Source organism: Gracilinanus agilis, chromosome 2 (genome assembly GCF_016433145.1).
Source record: "Gracilinanus agilis isolate LMUSP501 chromosome 2, AgileGrace, whole genome shotgun sequence".
Taxonomy (NCBI): domain Eukaryota; kingdom Metazoa; phylum Chordata; class Mammalia; order Didelphimorphia; family Didelphidae; genus Gracilinanus; species Gracilinanus agilis.
The window spans coordinates 223,817,038-223,835,059 of record NC_058131.1 but is presented as its reverse complement, the minus strand read 5'-3'; the positions used below and the strand labels follow the sequence as shown (position 1 = coordinate 223,835,059).

The 18,022-nt window shown below is 32.5% G+C and overlaps 1 protein-coding gene across 24 annotated transcripts in view; it reads left to right on the top strand.

Moving 5' to 3' along the window:
• LTBP1 (latent transforming growth factor beta binding protein 1) overlaps positions 1 to 18,022 on the top strand; it is a 481,657-nt gene that overhangs the window by 397,412 nt on the left and 66,223 nt on the right. For 4 of the 24 annotated variants that reach the window (XM_044663688.1, XM_044663685.1, XM_044663679.1 and 1 more), the window contains one exon: positions 6,754 to 6,759. The exons of the other annotated variants lie outside the window; for them this stretch is intronic. In XM_044663688.1, the coding sequence (XP_044519623.1) occupies positions 6,754 to 6,759 (6 nt within the window). The remainder of the gene's footprint in view (positions 1 to 6,753; positions 6,760 to 18,022) is intronic. 24 annotated transcript variants of the gene reach the window in all.

Here is an 18,022-nt window from a genome sequence, read left to right as displayed (position 1 = left end):
AATACCATTATTCTTACTATAACATGAATTTGTATTTTGTAAATAACCTGAGATTTATAATTTCAAATTTCCAAGAATGATTCTTCTTTATTAAATTTCCTTAATTATGAACTACTAATACAATCTCTAAACAAAAGGGAAGAATTTTATATTTTAGGTAAGGCATAAAAAAGAAGCAGTAAAAATCAGTCCATTAGAAAAATAACATGCCACGAGCTTAATGCTATTAAACTTCTTTGAACTGGTTGTTTTATCTAAGTATTATGATTAACAGGTGAAAGTGTGTGTTAGCCAAAAAGTAGAAACCTATTTTCATTAAAAGGCTTAAAATAACTTAAATGACTCTCCATCAGAATATAAGCCATATGTGCACTGGTTATCAAAATTTCATAGTTATTTAGGTTTATTTAAACATCTTTAAATAGACCATTCACGGTTAAACTGAAAGTAACAAAAGACTTAATAAACTAATTTGTATTCTCTTTTGGTTGTTTTTTTTTTTGTTATGGTATAGTTGAGAGTTATAAAGTATAAAAAGGCTGGAAAGATAGAACAAAACCAAGTTATGGAAGTTTTTCAGTTCCTTTTCTTTTTTTTTATTTTCATTTATTGAGTTTGAAAATTATTTTTTATCTCTAACTTACAGAAATATATAGATTGTTGTGAACTAATTGTTAAATGTAATGATATAAAAGGCTGCTATCATTTTTAGATATTAATCAAATTTTAATGTAAAATTTATTCTGGAAAGAAATGCCTTACAGAATTATATATAAAGTTTTTAAAATTTTGAGTTCCAAATTCATTCTTTCCCTCCCTGTCATAGTAAGCAAACTGATGTAGATTTTACATCAGTGATGGGCAACCTTTTGAGCTTGGTGTGTCAAAATTCGCCAAAAAACTGGGCATAACTCGAGTGGTCTTCACTTTGAAAAAACCCATAATTTCACAATATTTATAGTTAAATAACAAAAATGTATAATTATGATATATAACTATTTAATAAACCAAAATAGGTAAATCAATATAGGTAGAATTGGCATCTATAGTGCACAGAGTATCTACACTACACTATAGCAAATGTTTCATCCTTTGGATACGGCCCCATACTTCTGTTTATGTGGCTGCATGTGGTTGATTATCATCGAAAATGGCAATGTGTATCAGTGCTGACATGCATTTCATAGGTTTGCCATCACCATTTTACATGATTACATGTAAAACCAATTTTTCCATATTATCATTTTGTGGAAGAGATCGTGAATAAAAAAAAAAGAAGAAAGGAAAGGAAATATAATATGTATTGGTCTGTATTCAGACTCCATCATTTCTTACTCTGGAAATTGATGTCATTTTTCATTATGAATTTTTGGGATTCTCTTAGATCATCTTATTGTTGAGAATAGTTAGGTCATTCATACTTGTTCATCAAAAAATATTGCTGTTATTGTTTATAATTTTCTTCTGATTCTGTTCATTTCACTTTACATTTGTTTTATGTAAGTCTTTCCAGGTTTTTCTAATATTATATTCCTTGTCATTTTTTATAGAACAGTAGTATTCTTTAAAATTTTTTAATTTTTTAATTTTTTCCATGGTTCCATGATTAATGTTTTCTCCTTCCCCTCATCCCTCCCCACTCTCAGAGTTGACAAGCAATTCCACTGGGTTACACATACATACATACATACATACATACATACATATACAAACATATAATATAAAATCACTGGAACCCATTTCTGTATTATTCATTTTTGTAAAAGAGCAATCCTTTAAAACCACAACCCTAAATCACATACCCATATAAACAAGTGATAAATCATATATTTTCTTCTAGATTTCTATTCGCACAGTAGTAAGTGTAAGAAATTTTTTAAGGAATTCTGAGAAAGGAAAAATAAAGTATGACATCTTGAGGAATGTAACAGCATCAGCCCTAGAATTGGAATTTCCCAAGTCCCAGGACAGTATTCTTTGAATTAGATGACTACTGTGTATGGCCTACCAGTGCCCCTTTCCCTAATATATGCATGGTTTAATTTTATATCTGATTTAAGAAAAATCCTCCTAAAATAATTCTAACCGTGGTTCTTCATTGCTTACCAAATACCTTCATGCTAATTTTATAATCGGTTTCTAGGATTCCCTATTTATTTATTTTTTCTGTCAGTGTTATTTATAATACATCCTCATGGCAATATTGCTTCTTTTTATTCCTTCATTTATTCTTTCCCAATATTTTTCCTCTAAGACTTTCCTTATCTAGTTCCTGAATTTCCACCTGAGTCTGTACAAAACAGTCTTACTATCTCCTTCAATTATTCAGTTTACTTTGGAGAATTCAAGTCCTTGCTCTATTATGATCAATTGAAAGAAATGGGAATAGTTATCCTGGAGAAGAAAAGACTTTTGTATAGTATATGCTAATTGACATCTAGCATTTGAAAGACTATCATGTGAAAAAGAAATAAGATGAACTAATTGGCCCCAAGGAGCAAAACCAATAATAGTGGATGAAAGAGGTATATATAGTCTTGATCTAAAGAAATATTTCCTACTTAGAGTTATTACAGAATGAAGTAGGCTGCCTACGCAAGCAGTTCTTCCCCTTCATTGAAGGTTTTCAAGTTAAGTTTGGATGAGTTTCTGTCAGGTAAATGGTGGTAGTCATTTGTTTTTTGAGGGGAGTGGTAATGGGTTGGACTAGATTTTCTGAAATCTCTCTCAACTCTGAAAATTTATATGAATAAAACCAAGACTTTTAAATGTAGTATATTCAAATCTTGTTTCAGCTTATATCCCAATCCTTATTTCCCACAATAGTTTCTTTTGTACTTATAGTTCAACTAGACCATTCCCTCTTCCTATAATATATCCTGTGTTTTTCCACTTTCATGTTTTTGCTCATGGTGTTTCTTCTGCATGGAATAAATGAATCATCTTTAACTTGTCTCAAACCCCAACTCAAATATTACTTTGTAGATAAAACCTTTAAATATTGCCACAATGTTTTTATCTCTCCCAGCAAAGAACCAGAAATTCTTAGAGTGGGCAGTCTTCTGATGACATCTCATTTAGGAAATACTCCAATATGGTATTCCTTACTAGCATCTCCCAAAAGACCTCATCTAGTTTTTACTTTGAGGTCTATATTATGGAGTATTACTTCTTAAGATAGCTCATTTTACTTTAAAACAGTCCTAATTGCCAGGAAGATTTTTCTGGGATGGAGCCTATATCTGTCTCTATGTAACTTCCATCTATGAATCCCAGTTCTGTTCTTCCTCCTCTTGGACACGAATCAAAAGAAGTCGAATACTCCATTTACTTGATAACCTTTCAAGTACTTGAAGACAAGTATGATGGTCCCTGTAATTATTATCTTCTTAATCCAAAAATTTATAATTCATTCAGATGATTCCAATTTACCATGATCTTGAGTCAGTTCATCATTTTAGTTACCCTTTGTGGATTTTCCTTTACCTTCATAATAGTTCTCCAAAAATAATTAGAGTAGAGGCAGTTCCTCATGCCCAATATGCCAAGCAATTATTCTTAATCTTAATAATCTTAATATATCAGCTCCATTATTCTTATATATTTTTAGTACATATTAGCTTTCTCAAAATTGGAAAGAGTCCTGGGAAATCTTACTGACTTTCAGTAAAATTTAACCAAAAGTATTCAAATGTTTTGGGGTGTTAAGATCTCCAGAAAAATGAGTTCTATCAACATTTCAATTTTTTTGCAATTAAAAATGTTTGCTTAATAGTTAAAAAAACACAAATCAAAATTGTAGAGAATAGATAAACCTTTTAAAAAGCAATCTGTCCCAGTAATCCGCTAACATTGTGCAACTTATGCCCAAAGTCTACCAACAGTGAAGAAGGACTTTAAAGCCAGAATCTATATTTCAAAACTTTAAAATTAATTTCCTTTTCATAAGAAATATAAAAATACAATAAAGCCAATTTAGCTAAGTCAGAGAAGAGAGGTTTATTCTCAGTCATTTTTTATAAACAACAAAGCATAAAAGGAAAATTTTGAAGCCAAAGTTGATGATGCTCCAAAAGTAATTGGTGGTTTTATTGGCTAGGGATAAAACTTCATATCAAGCACCAGAAAAAAAAAACCCTGTATCTAACATTTTTGGACAGGGACAAGTAGGATATTAGTAGACCTCTACCACATTAATAGTCCATTTATTTTATATTTGGCTGGTAAAGCAACCAATTTTTAAATTTTAGGAAAGCCATTTTCAGATCTGAAGTTAAAAAAGGTAATGTGGTCCTATTCATCTCTTATGTTTCCAAGAAAAAAAGTAATGTAGCTTAATTCTAAGATAAAACCAAAAAAAACCACCATATAGTAATCTAGGATATAGATTCCAGCTATAAATGCTCTTTTTTTCATGTTAGCTCCTTTTGAGAATATATTTCAGGAGAAATCAGTGAAAATTACTGTATAAATCATAAGGGAGAGAGTTGAGCAAGTTTTTTTCTGGAAAAGATTCCTTTTGGACCTGGAATAAATTTTTTCCATGGGTTGTCTGATTATCTTCTGCATATCAATTTTTCAATAAAGTTCAAAATATTCAAGAGCCCATCCTAAGCTTTTATCACTTCTTACCTTTTAAAGTTTTAGAATCTTAAAAACTCCTCTCTTTTTAAAAGGATAGGTAAACACCATGTCGTAGCCAAATAATATTACATTTGACTACTAGGGAACAGAGCCTATGTATAGATTTATCATGAATGTCCTATTTGTGCTGCTTAAGATAATAAATTATTCCAAGGTTAATTGTTAAGTGTCTAGCACAGTGATGGGCAAACTATGGCCTGTGGGCCAGATATGGACCCCCTGAAATGTTCTATCCTGCTGAAGGACATTATTCTTAATCTGATGAATACAATGAGTAGGATACAATACAATGAAACTGAAAGAGTTGCCTTAGAAACAGACTGACAGATGAGCATTTCCTTTCCTTTGGCTCCCTCTTTAAAAAGTTTGCCCATCACTGGTCTAGCACATAGACTACTGAATGGTTGTTCTTAGGACCCTAATGAATTGGGATAAGAAATAACAAAAGTTATAATTAGAATAAATGTTATGAATGTGACCATATGATTTTTATCATAAAGATACATTATACCACATTTCTCATAATTGTCCAATTGACCTTTATGAATCTGCTGGAACTTTTTCCTGTATTTGCAAAGTGACGCAAACTAGAAATCAAAGAAAACTATCTGTAGTCAATTCAAAGAAGTCTGATTTTACAATTAGAAGGTTCAGTATTAACATTTGAGTTTAACATTCAGCTTTGTTACTTCTTGTGTGATCTTGGGTAAGTCATTTAATCGGTAAGCATTTATTGGTAGATACCTGCTATGTGTGCCAGGCCCTTCACCTAAAGGGCTTACATTTACTACTACTCAGTATCTATGGACCTCAGTTTTTATATCTATAAAATGAGAAGTATGAATTAGATAGAGTTCTTAATTTGTGAGGGCTATATCTTATTCTCTACTTGAGATCCTTCATTTTCCAAAGAATTTAGAAATTGTCCTGCCCTTCCTATCAACATTTATGTTTTCCTGGCCCACCAATCAATGACATATGAATGAGGAAAAGGTTGTATCTTTTATATGATATTCTGATTCTTCTCTCCCTACTCCATACAGTGCAATAGTTTACTTTTTAGAATCACATAAAAGAAAATAATATATCTTCTTTGCCTTCTAATATTTTTTGCTTTAACTTTTAGCAAGGGTCTTTAATAACAGACCATAGGTGTATGTATGGCTGTCACATCCTGGAATAAGTGTATTGGAATCACCAATTGAATATGTAAAAAGTGCAATTGAAGTAAACCTACACTTTCTAGTGAAGGAATTTTTTAAACAAGTTAAGCTATTAACAACAAGCTTTAAACTAAGGATAATCAATTTTGACCTTCATCTGACTCTTAATCCTTCCTGCCTTCACTGGAGTCTTATCATTTTTTACACTTTTATTATTTTTCTCTCTACTATGTAGAATGTATTATTTACATATATTGTCTACATATTTGAGAGAATACATTTGCTCCTCATATAGCATATAAAATTGAATCCTCAACTTCCAATCTAATTTGTGCCAGTTATTTTATACAAAGAATTTTTATCATGACAACTTTATAGAATTATAAAAAGAAACTATTTTTCCCTCTGAATTGGTTAACTCAATTTGAAATTTTAACCCCAGGGCACTGCCACTATTACTGTTATTACTTATGGCCAAGCTATGGGTGTACTTGACCTCAACCTAACATTTTCTTCCCTGTGCATCTTGAATTGGGTGGCTTATAGTCATTCTAAACTTTAATTGGTCCCAAACTGAATTCATTATCTTTTCCCCTCCCCTCAACTTCTCTAGTACTTTCAAGGTTACCAATTTCCTCTAAAACACACCTAAATGGCATCTTCAGCTCCTCACTCTCACTCAGCCCCCACATTGAATCTATTCCTAAGGTTTCTCTATTCTACCTTTATAAATTCTCTCACATGTGCTATCTTTCTTTCCTCTGAAACCACCCTGGTTCAGACCTTCCACTTTTACACAGTCCAGGAGTGCATAGCAATATTGCTCATAATAACTATTCAAAATAAAGACTGGGACTGATTAGATATACATTTATTATGCTAAAAATTACTTAGTAGAGAGGAAATGTTGCATAGTGAATAGAGAATTGGTCTCAGAGACAGGAAGACCTGGGTTCTTAGCCCTGCTTTTGAAACATAATGAATATGTAGCCCTTCACCAGTCACTTAATATCTCAGTACTCTAGGCAACTCTAGTACTTTCAGTTGCAGAACAATTTCTGATCTTCCTTAGCAGAGGAAGTTTCTGCACCCAGATTTTTCTTATACTGATAATATCACAGGTCCAGAAGCACTCTATCACACCTCCTCCCCCAGTATATTTTAATAATTAAACTAGTCTTAAAGATGTGTTTAAACTTAGCACAATTTAAAAATCATAACTAATTTCTGTTAGCTTGTAATGTAGTAAATCAAAATGTTAGTCTTGGGTAGATATTACAAAGGGATAATAGTTCAGCCCACACTTGTACAGGAGAATAAAAATAGCCCAGATTGTTTTCAGAAAACTTCAAAACTCTTTTTAATGTTATCTTGCTTCTCCTGGAAACAAAATGTTCATCTTTTTAATACCAGCATTCTAGGAGACAGAGTCGAGATGGCAGATTAGAGACAATGCAGCTAAACTTTCCAAATATTCCCCTTCAAACAACTTTAAAACAATGCCTCAAATCAAATTTTGGAACATCAGCATCAATAGAAGGTCAGGATGAGACATTTTTTCCAACTTAAGAAATCAGCAAGAGAATTTTGTTGACCTCAGAGTAGAGGCCTACATAGAACCCACACAGGTGGCAGCAAGAAATTTGACCACAGAGCAACTTCTAGAGCTCTCAGCCAAAGATGGTAAGGGTTTAGAACCATTAATTTAAAAAAAAAGAAAAAGATTGTAGGGGACTCTTTGCTAGTACTTGGTACAGCCAGCATTGATTGGCAACTGTATTAACTATAATCAGTTTTGGGTCAGAGTTCCAAGGCAGAGAGGAGTCCTAATACTTGTGGCTGAAGGGGACCAAAAGTTATTTCTGGGGAAAGACCAAAGCATAAAAACTAGGAGAACAATGACCGACCATACATGTCTCCTTGCATGACACCACTATGGAAGCCCTGAAAACATAGACTCCCCAAACTAGCCCTGAAAACAGCAGCATGAAAAAACCTGAAGCATGGAATGGTACTTCAGTACCTCAAAAAAACCTTATTTAAGTAGAGCTCAACTTTAGTTTACTTTTCAAAGTCAAGAAATGTTAGAAAAATGAGCAACAACAACAAAAAATTGACCATAAAAAGCTATTACAGTGGCAGGGAAGATCAAGACATAAATTCAGAAGAAGATAAGTTTGTGAAAATAGCTAGAAATAAAGCCTCCCGAAAAAGCTATTTGAACTCAAGTCCAATGATATAATTCTTAGAAGTGTTAGAGAAAGAGATAAGGATGGTTGAGGGAAGATTGGGAAATGAGAATGATGCAAAAAAAATATGAAAAGAAAATTAGTAGCTTGGTAAAGGAGGTCCAAAAAAATGAAATAAATAACACCTTAAAACAAAACTGGCCAAATGTAAAAAGAGGTACAAAAGCTCCCCGAAGAAAATAGTCCCTTAAAAATTAGAATTGGGCTTGTGAAAGCTTAATGACTCCACGAGACATCAACAAAAAATAAATAAGGTCAAAAATGAAAAAAATAGAAGAAAATATGAAATATTTAATTGGAAAAACACTTGACCTGGAAAGTAGAGTGAGGAAAAATCATTTAAGAATTATTAGACTACCTGAAAACCATTATCAAAGAAAGATCTGAGACTTCATATTTCAAACAATTTTCAAAGAAAACTATCCTGATATCATAGGTCCATAGGATAAAATAGAAATTGAAAGAATCCACTGACTACTTCTTTGGATTCCAAAATGAAAATTATTAGGAATATTATAGCTAACTTCCAGAGCACTCAGGTTAAAAAAAGAATACTTGAAACATCTAAAAATAAAGAATTCAAATACTATGGAGTCACAGTCATGATCACACTAGATTTTAAAGTTTCCATCTTAAAGGATTGTCGAACATGTTATGTGATATTCCAAGAGGCAAAGGATCTAGGATTGCAACCAAGAATCATTTACCCAGCAAAACTGAGTGTAATCTTGCAGGGGAAAAATAGGTAATGAAATTCAAGACATTTAATTATTCTTGATGAAAAGGCTAGAGCTGAATAGAAAATCTGGCGATCAGAAGACAAGCATAAAAAGTAAACATGAAAGAGTAATCATAAAGGTCTCAATAAAATTAAACTGTTTCCATTTCTATATGGGAAGATGATACATGTAACAGAACTGCTAAAAACTTTACTGTTATTAAGGCAGTTAAAAAGGAGTTTACTTAGAGAAAGAGCATGGGCATGAGTCAAATATATCGGAATTATCTCCTCCAGAGATGAAGGGATGAGAAAGAGGAATGTACTGGGAGAAGTGGCAAAGAAAAGGTAGTTATGGGAAATAGCTTCACATAAAAGGTATGCAAGGAAATTTTTCACTGGAGGGGAAAATGTGAGAAATGGTGAGCAATGCTTGAACCTCTTCCCCATTGGAATTAGTTCAAAGAGGGAAGAATGTGTATTCACATTCAGTTGTATATAGAAATGTATATTGCTCAATAGAGAAATAGGAAGGGAAAGTGGATAAAAGAAAGGGGTAGAATGAGAAAAGGGGGACAGACTAAGTGAGACAGTGATTAGAAATAAAATAGACTTTTGAGTAGGTACAAAATAAAAAGAGAGAAGAAACAAAAAAATGAGACTAAGGGAAAAACCCAATAACTATAACTGAATGTGAATGGAATAAGCTTGTCCCAAAAAGCAGTAGAGAGCAGAATGGATCAGAAACCAGAATGCAACAATATGTTGTTTAGAAGAAATGTGTTTGAAACAGAAAGATACACATAATTAAAATAAAGACCTGGAGCAAAATTTAATATGCTATAGCTAAACTTTAAAAAAAGGCATTCATGATCTCTGGCAAAGCAAAACCAAAAAAAGACCTAATTAAAAGAGATAATCAGGGAAACTACATTTTACTAACAGGTGCCATAGAGAATGAAGTAATAAAAAATTTATAGTAATTTTTTCTGATTACGTTATTTTTCCAAATATATATCGAGTATGAGAACTGTGTTAAATTCATAAAAATAAAATCCAGTCCTCAGTTGATAAGTGGTCAAAGCATTTTTATAAAAAAATAGTTTTCAAAAAAAGAAATCAAAGCTATCTGAAGTTAGATGAAAAAATGTACAAAATTGTATCCCAAAGAGATCAAAGGACCTCTATACAGAAATATTTTAGCAGTCCTATTTGTGATGGCAAAAATTTAAAAAAAATTTGTTCATCAATGGGGGGGGGGATTATAGCATTTTATTACAATGGAGTACTATTATACTAAAATAAATGACAAGGGAGGGGGTTTCAGGAAAAAAAATGGCAAGACCAGTTTCACAAAGAAAAGTGAAAAGAACCAGTTCATTGTACACAGTAAAAGCAATGTTGTAATGATGATCAACTGTGAAAGAATTGGCTACTGTAATGATTAAAAGTGATAAAGGCTGATATTATAAGGAAAAATAATATTTTATTTGGGCCCATGTTGATAGAATAAAATCAGACCACGTGCCTGGCTAAGATCTATTCAAACTGTCCGCCAGTCCATACCTTCTATTTCCTTTGGCTGCTTCATAGGAAGTGTGAGCCCAAACTCCACCCCTAATTTGAGTCACGCTCTATGTTGGTTCCCTTTGGTTGACGTAATCAGTCAGAAACCAGAAACCCATTGGATCATGGAAAATGTAGTCTCAAACTCCCCCACATGTCCACAGGAAGTTTGTCAAATACTTTTAAATGGAACTCCCATAATTCCAAATAACACATTTCCCCCTGAGATCTGGCAAAAAAAGATTGGTCTTTTTTTTCGGTGGATCTTAAACATAGTCAACTTCTAAATTGCAGGAATTTGGGGATAAAAGAAAAGGATAAAACTAGCTGCATTGATAAAAAAACAATTTGGGGGCAGTCCCCTATTGGCATAAGAGTGTACATTCAAAAACAAATGCATTCAACTCAATTTCAACTCCCCATAGTTCAATCAACTGTACCCCAACGTTCAGTTTTGATCTTCATGGTCCAGTGAAGGCTCTTCAGACATCTTCATGGTGCCTTCAACAAACAGGTTCATTGTCTGGATTCTGGGGAGATGGCGAATTTCTTATCCTGAAATTATTCTCAAAAGAATTTAAACTTTACATTATAGATTATAAAACATACATTTCCTTCTAAGAATTATACATTTCTTCCAAAATTACTCCTAAAAGTTATATATATATATATATATATATATATTTACATTATAGATTTTTTAAAACTTAACAAACATCCCCCTGAGGAAAATTCTAAATAATACATTTCTCAGTTAAGGATGTATGGCTGAGTCATGGGGTTGAATGGAATCAATTGGCAAAAGAAATAAAAAAAAATTCAAATTCAAATAAAAGAAGAAAAAATTAACTTGTGAATGAAATGTAAAAATGTGCAAAAATGTAAGGAAAAATAAACTTATAACAGGCCTTTGAATCAAGGCCCAATTAAAGTAATTTAAGCAGTTTACAAGTACCCATTTAGGGCCATGACTACAGAAAGTTGCCATTCTCTCTATGTATAAGAGAAATAAGAGTCTGATTTTCCTTCACCTTCTCAGGAAATGAGCCATAAATGATAGCCAGTCTTAGGTGCTTTACTGGCAGTGTAGTTTGAAGAGTCCTACGTCTTAACACATGTTAAGCGTCGCAACTTCAAGTCTTACACTGAGTTGAAGTCCTTCAGGATTGGCATAGAACTTCCTTAATCCATGGTCTGCATGGCCTATTGCTCCTTGGCACTTTTGCAGATTCTCAGTCAGTCTCCATGACCTTGTGGCTCTTTTTAGCACCTCTCCTGGAATCAGACAGAGAGTCATTAAATCACAGTCCCACCTTATTTATCAATAATTGGCAGGTTACCATAGTCTCAGGCTTTTCAGGCATGCATTAATAATATAGCAAATATATTTGTATCCAACTTATATCACTGTAAAATCAAAAAGGGATTAATAATGATTATATGACCAATACAATGATTCAAGACAATTCCAAAATACTCCTAATGCTTTCCATCTCCAGAAAGAAAACTGATAAATTCTGAATGCAAATTCAAGTGTGATTTTCTCACTTTATTTTTTCTTGCCTTTTTTGCAATATGACTAATATGGAAATTTATTTTTCATGACTTCACATGTATAATTGATATCATATTGCTTGTCCTCTGAGTAGATAGGAGAACCATGAGAGAGGGGGAAAGAATTTGAAACAAAATTTAAAAAAAAAAGAATGTTTAAAAAATTAATGATAAAAATTTAAAATATCAGCTTTCTACTGGTATAGTTTTCTAATTTTAAGACTTTGTACAATAATATCCAAAGAAATTTGAAATTGAGCATCAGGAAGCAAAGAAGAAACACATGTTGAATAAGAATAGACTGAGACATACAATGTAGAACCTATAAGAAAGAGGAAGAGAAGATTGACAAATTAGGAGGTGAGAGATGACAAGTCAATAGTCAGTGTTCCACTGCCAATTTCACAATGCCTGGAGGATGGCCTCCAGGCTGCTTGAGGAACCTCAGGTTGTGAAGATAGAGGAGGATATAGATGAGAGTCACCCAGGATGGGAAAGCATGGATTGATTTCAATCTGATACTTGGTGGGAGCAACCAAATTGGTGAGACCATAGTTCCATTTGAGTATTTGAGTGATATTGGAGAAAAGTATAAGGTTAATAAGAATGAAAAAACATTTTTTAAAGTCCAAAAACCCTTTCCTATGGTGAGGATAGATACTCCACAGTTCCAACTTGCTATTATGAAATTAGAAGAGAAAGGACAAAGCATACTGAATATTGTGGAATCCTATCTGATGAAATGTCTTGATTGACCCCCCTTTATTTATAAAGATGAGTGTTTGTTTTCAAAATCATTAATCCTCAATTTTCCCCATTAAAAAAATTATCCCCAGATCTAAACAAAATTGTCTCCTTCACTCTTCATCACCTTTTACATAATATTTTGTGAATTCTTACTCTGGGGAATATGACTTTTTTTTTAAATGATGAAGCAAGCATACTTTGCTTATAAGTTTTGTCAAAAGATATGATTTGATGAATCTTACAATAGTGTTTTTCAAATCGAATTTCTCTCAACCATTCCCCCCCAAAACCTCTTAATTTAATCCAAAATTTTTATGGTTATTTCCACGCTGAGCACACAAAATTTTTCATCTTAATTGAAAATTTTATTACCATTTTCACAGGTGTTCAAATATAAAGCCCAATTCATAATTATGTGATTTCATTTTAATTGTATAAACATGTGGTGTTTAAAAGTCATTTCCCCATACCATCTCCCCCCAGCTCCCATTTCCCTTCCCTTTCTTCCAGATAGCAAGATGTTTGTCCCATTTAAGCTTCTGGCTTTATAAGGTGATTAAAGACACAAATGCCCTTTCCTGCTGTAAAACAGGAAGCATTTTTAGTGAGCTATTTGGATGAGGAAAACCTTTTTATACAGAGAGGGGGGGTACAGCTGGATTCATATTCCACACCCCTGATTGTTAACTGAATGAATCAATCAGCTAGACAGTTTGAAATTAAAAACCCAAAAGCTTTGTCAATTTGCTCAAAAATTAATAGTCATTAATCACAGCTACTTGATTTAGTTTCTGTGACTATTTACATTAGAAAGAGTAGATTCTTGAATATTTCACTAACATTTATGTGTTGGATTCATTTATTTCACTGTCCTCTGATTTTCCTTTCATTATTCACCTGCTGTAAAGTCCTTAAAATTTTCCTTGAATAAAATACTATTTTATTTACTATCCCATGTTAGAAAACTGAATGCCACTTTAAGTTTTGCCATTTACATTTAAATGTACTTAATTATGAGTGCCTTTTTATTAGAATATGAGCGTTTGAAGATATGTGTAATATTATAACTCTTTTCTCAGTTCGTGTGATCTTGCTTTTTTGATTCCTTTAAGATGTTCTAAAAATACAATGTAGCCATATGCCTCAAGACCACTCTCAAAATGGTCTAAGAGAAATGGTGATGGAGAAAGCTTTTTCCTTTGCTTAGAAAAACCCACAACTGGAAAATTATAAATACTCGTATATGACAGAAATATTCTCAGAGTGTGTTCTAGCAGTTTTTTTTTCTTTCTGGCTTGTGACTTCAATCCCTCATTTTAAATACAGAGCAGCAACTCATCTCTAATTCATGGTTTTAGAGAATTGCTTGGTTAGGACATTGAGATACTTTTGTATACATTTAAATGACTTAACCATGGACTTAGAAATAATATTTATCAGCAACAGAACTTTAACTCAGGCCTTCCTGTCTCTAAAGCCTGCCTTTATCATTACACCAAGTTGTCTCTTATAATAGTCTAATTTAAGAAAATGAAGTTTATAGTCTAAATTTCCCTTATAGTAATCAGTTGATTTTCAGCTATTCACCTTTCTCCCAGACTCCATTATAGTTTGTATTTATTAACTTTTTACTTATGCTACATATATACATACATATATATACATGTATATATTTATATGTAGGTAGGTAAGTATGTATATATGAATTGCCTTTCTCATATAAATGTAAACTCCTTTCAAAAATTAATCATTTCATTACTTGTACTGGTATCCCCAGTGCCTTGAATGTAGTTGGTATTTATTTATTGATTGATTTCCTCATTTCTAAGCTAAGAAATAATACTTTGAATTTTTTATCTTTTTAGATAACTATCTCTTTTCCCCTTCACTTGGATTCCTTTCTCTTTTTGTCTGAGAATTTTATTCTGGGCATCTTTAGTGTGTAATGATCCTACCTGTCCTTTTTTGAAACATTTGAAATCTACTCTCCCCTAAGACAGAATGCACACTAATCTATATTTGATTTTCTTTCTTCCTGATCACAAATTAATTCATAGATGAAATTCTCATTATTTCCACTCCAGAAGCCAGCTCCTCCTTATGAGTGAGAATCAGATTTAGACCCAAAGTTCCTTTGGTTTGCTTCTCTTTGTCTTGAAGGGAAAAATATATAAAGGCAAGGCAAGAATTTTTAGTTGCTGTGCTCTGGGAAAATAGGATATTCCCAGAGATGTCAGGTTAAATGAAGTTCTTCATAACTCTTATAATATAACTCCATGCCAAGCTTGTGATTTGTTGTCCAGAATCTTTATTATTTCTGTCAAAGCAGACTTTTGTTTACTCTGATATATAATCACATCCACTTCTGCTTCCATTTAGCTTCATCATTCCTCTTCACTTTGGTTTCTATACTTCTTCATATGCCTATATCATCAGAAGTAAGTTAAAAAAAAGGACATATTTGAGAAAGGAAGACCATGGGCTCAATTTGGGACCTGTTGAACTCAAAGTATTTTTATGGAATGTCTTCTGTAGGCTCTACTTATTTACCTATAAAAAGAGGCTCTAGATTATATCATCTTTCATGTTCCTTTTATCACTTTAGAAACCTTTTAGTCTTAAAATGGAGAAAATCACCACTGAAGTGTAAATAAGTTAAATATGGGGAAAGAATTAATGCTATAGTTAGGAAAGTGATCAATAGGTGTCCGAGAAGTTGACTTCAAAAACCAACTCTGCCACTTACTACCTGTATGACTTTGGACAATTTAATTCTCTTTGGACATCATACTTCTTATCTATCAAATAAAAAGATAGGACTAGGTGAACTTCTGAGGTCTCTTCCAATTTCCGAGTTAGGTTCCTATGGAATTAAATTTGACTTTTAGTGGAAAACATGTTAGCATATACTATTTCTTTAATCTTCAGATGATTTAGATGTGTGGAATGAGGGATATATTTTCAGATATGTTCAGTATGTTGTTTTGTTTTGCTTACTTTATTTCTGTGTTAAAATGCAGGGTTGTTTGGGGGATGAGTGGAGGAAGTTACTGAGAAGTATCAGTAATATTAAGAAGGAATGTCAGTGAAATATTTCCCCCTGAAAAATTAAGGAATAACTTACTGGAAGTTTCTGATGAGAATCTGGGAGCAGAATTTTGTTCTTGGGGTGTTTTTTTTCCTTTTTTTATTACTCCTTTTTGTTTACCAGTTTACAAACTTTTGACCTCTTCTAAAGACTTGTAGACTGCACAGGAAACCCATCACCTGCAAAGAATGATTATTTCCTTCCAGAAATAGTCAGAAATCACTGGAGATAGTGAGCATTGAGCAATAACACAAAAATGAAGTTGACTGATAGTTTAATGGCAACTTGATATGATTGGTCATTGACATGACAACTTCTGGATTAAAAATCTGAGTGCAGTAAATTTGTTGACAATTATAGAGAAAGTTTCAAAATCAACTCTGAATTAGGGAAAAAAGTTAGATGAGAAGATATCATATAATCAGAATAAATTCAACATTAGTTATTAATGGAACTGTTGGCTCTGAAAAATGAAGAATGCCTTAAAGTGAATGGATTGAACATGATTATCACCATTTCTAAGAGAAATTTGATGAATAGCAGTTGCCACATTAAGGAAGTCAAAAGAACCCAGAAACCATTTTGGTCAAAAAACACTTGATCAACTTGCCAAGTAAAGAGACACTGCAGCCAAAGACAACACTGGTTTAGAAATACATACTCATTTATCCAACCTTATAGAGGAGGATAGTGGAGAATTATGATCACTATCACTTGACAAAATAACAAAAAGCAGCAGAGGGGAAAATGAGCCTGCAGACATTTTGACATGAAATCCAGTTTAACCAGATCATCCCAAGAGTATTTACAGACAAAATTGGAAAGAGTACAAGAAATAGAGAATAATTAAACATATTTGCCAGTGTTTCTGTAATAATCCAGTCTTGTAATTGATGACAATAGAATTGAAACCAGGAAGAGAATCTAGAAATTTGATCAAAAACACCCAAAAGACATTGTCTTGGAGGAGACACATTTTTAATGCCCTTAGGGATGTTTTCCAATATATGTTAAAAAGAGTCAAGAACCAAAATAATGGGAAAAAGTTTTCAGATGCCATTGTTGCCACCAAAAAAAAAGCAATCCAAGAAGACATCAGCTACCACCATTAGTTCTGTATCCCAAAGAAATTAAAAATTGTTGAAAAGAATCTACCTTAAAAATAATTTTGTGGTGACAAAGAACTGGAAACAGAAGGGATGTCCACCAATTGTGGAATGGAGGAATAAGGTGTGGTAAGTGCTTATAATGGAATATTATTGTGCCATGAGAAATGACAAAAAATATGATCACAAAAAACCTGGATAGGCTTATATGAAGTGATGCAAAGTGAAGTGAACAGAACCAGGAGAACACTGTATAGAGTAACAACAATAATCTATGATGATTAACTATGAATGACTTAACTATTATCAACAAAATAAGGATCCAGGACAATGCCAAGAGACTCATGACAAAAAAAGGATATCCACCACCATAGAAGGAACAGACAATCTGAATGCAAGTTGAAACATACCATTCTTTACTTATTTCCTCCATGAATTTTTGTCTACTGAAAGCAACATATGTCTTCTTTAACAACATGACAAACATGGAAATATATTTTATGTGATAATATATGTACAAATCATATCCTATTACCTACCTTCTTGGGGAGATGGAAATGAATGGGAGGGAGAAAGAAAACATGCATTGCAAAATATCAGAAAAATAATATTCAAAAATTATATTTATATATAATCTGGAAAATTATAATAAAAAGATGTCAACTACTGACCAATTTGTCTACTCTCTCATCTCTATAAAGTCTATATGAACAAAATGTGTATGTGTCAAGTGTTCTATTTACAAAAAATATCAGAAAGGCAAGAACCACATTTTTGTACTTACATGATTGACAAAAGTGACAATTTTTAAAATTTCATTGCTTTTGATCATGGAGGTAAAAAATGACTCAGCAAATGATAATTTTAAACAAATTATCCTCTAAGATAATTATCTCCCACACATATTTGGAAGTTATATAGATGCACTTTAGAGATGGACCCAAGAAATTACTATTTAATTTTCCTCAAATCATCAGTACTAAGTAAAGCATAAACAAGGAGATAAAGATTGGTTAGAAGTTCCTAACATAACTAATGAAAGATGTTTTAGATAATCTAAATGGAAGATATGGCTCCAAGTTGGCTGGGTAATTCTCTAGTTGTTCTTATTTGCAAATGTTGAGTATAAGATATCCAAGTACTATAGGCCCTCCCAAATGAGGTTTAATAGGTCTATCAATGTGGGA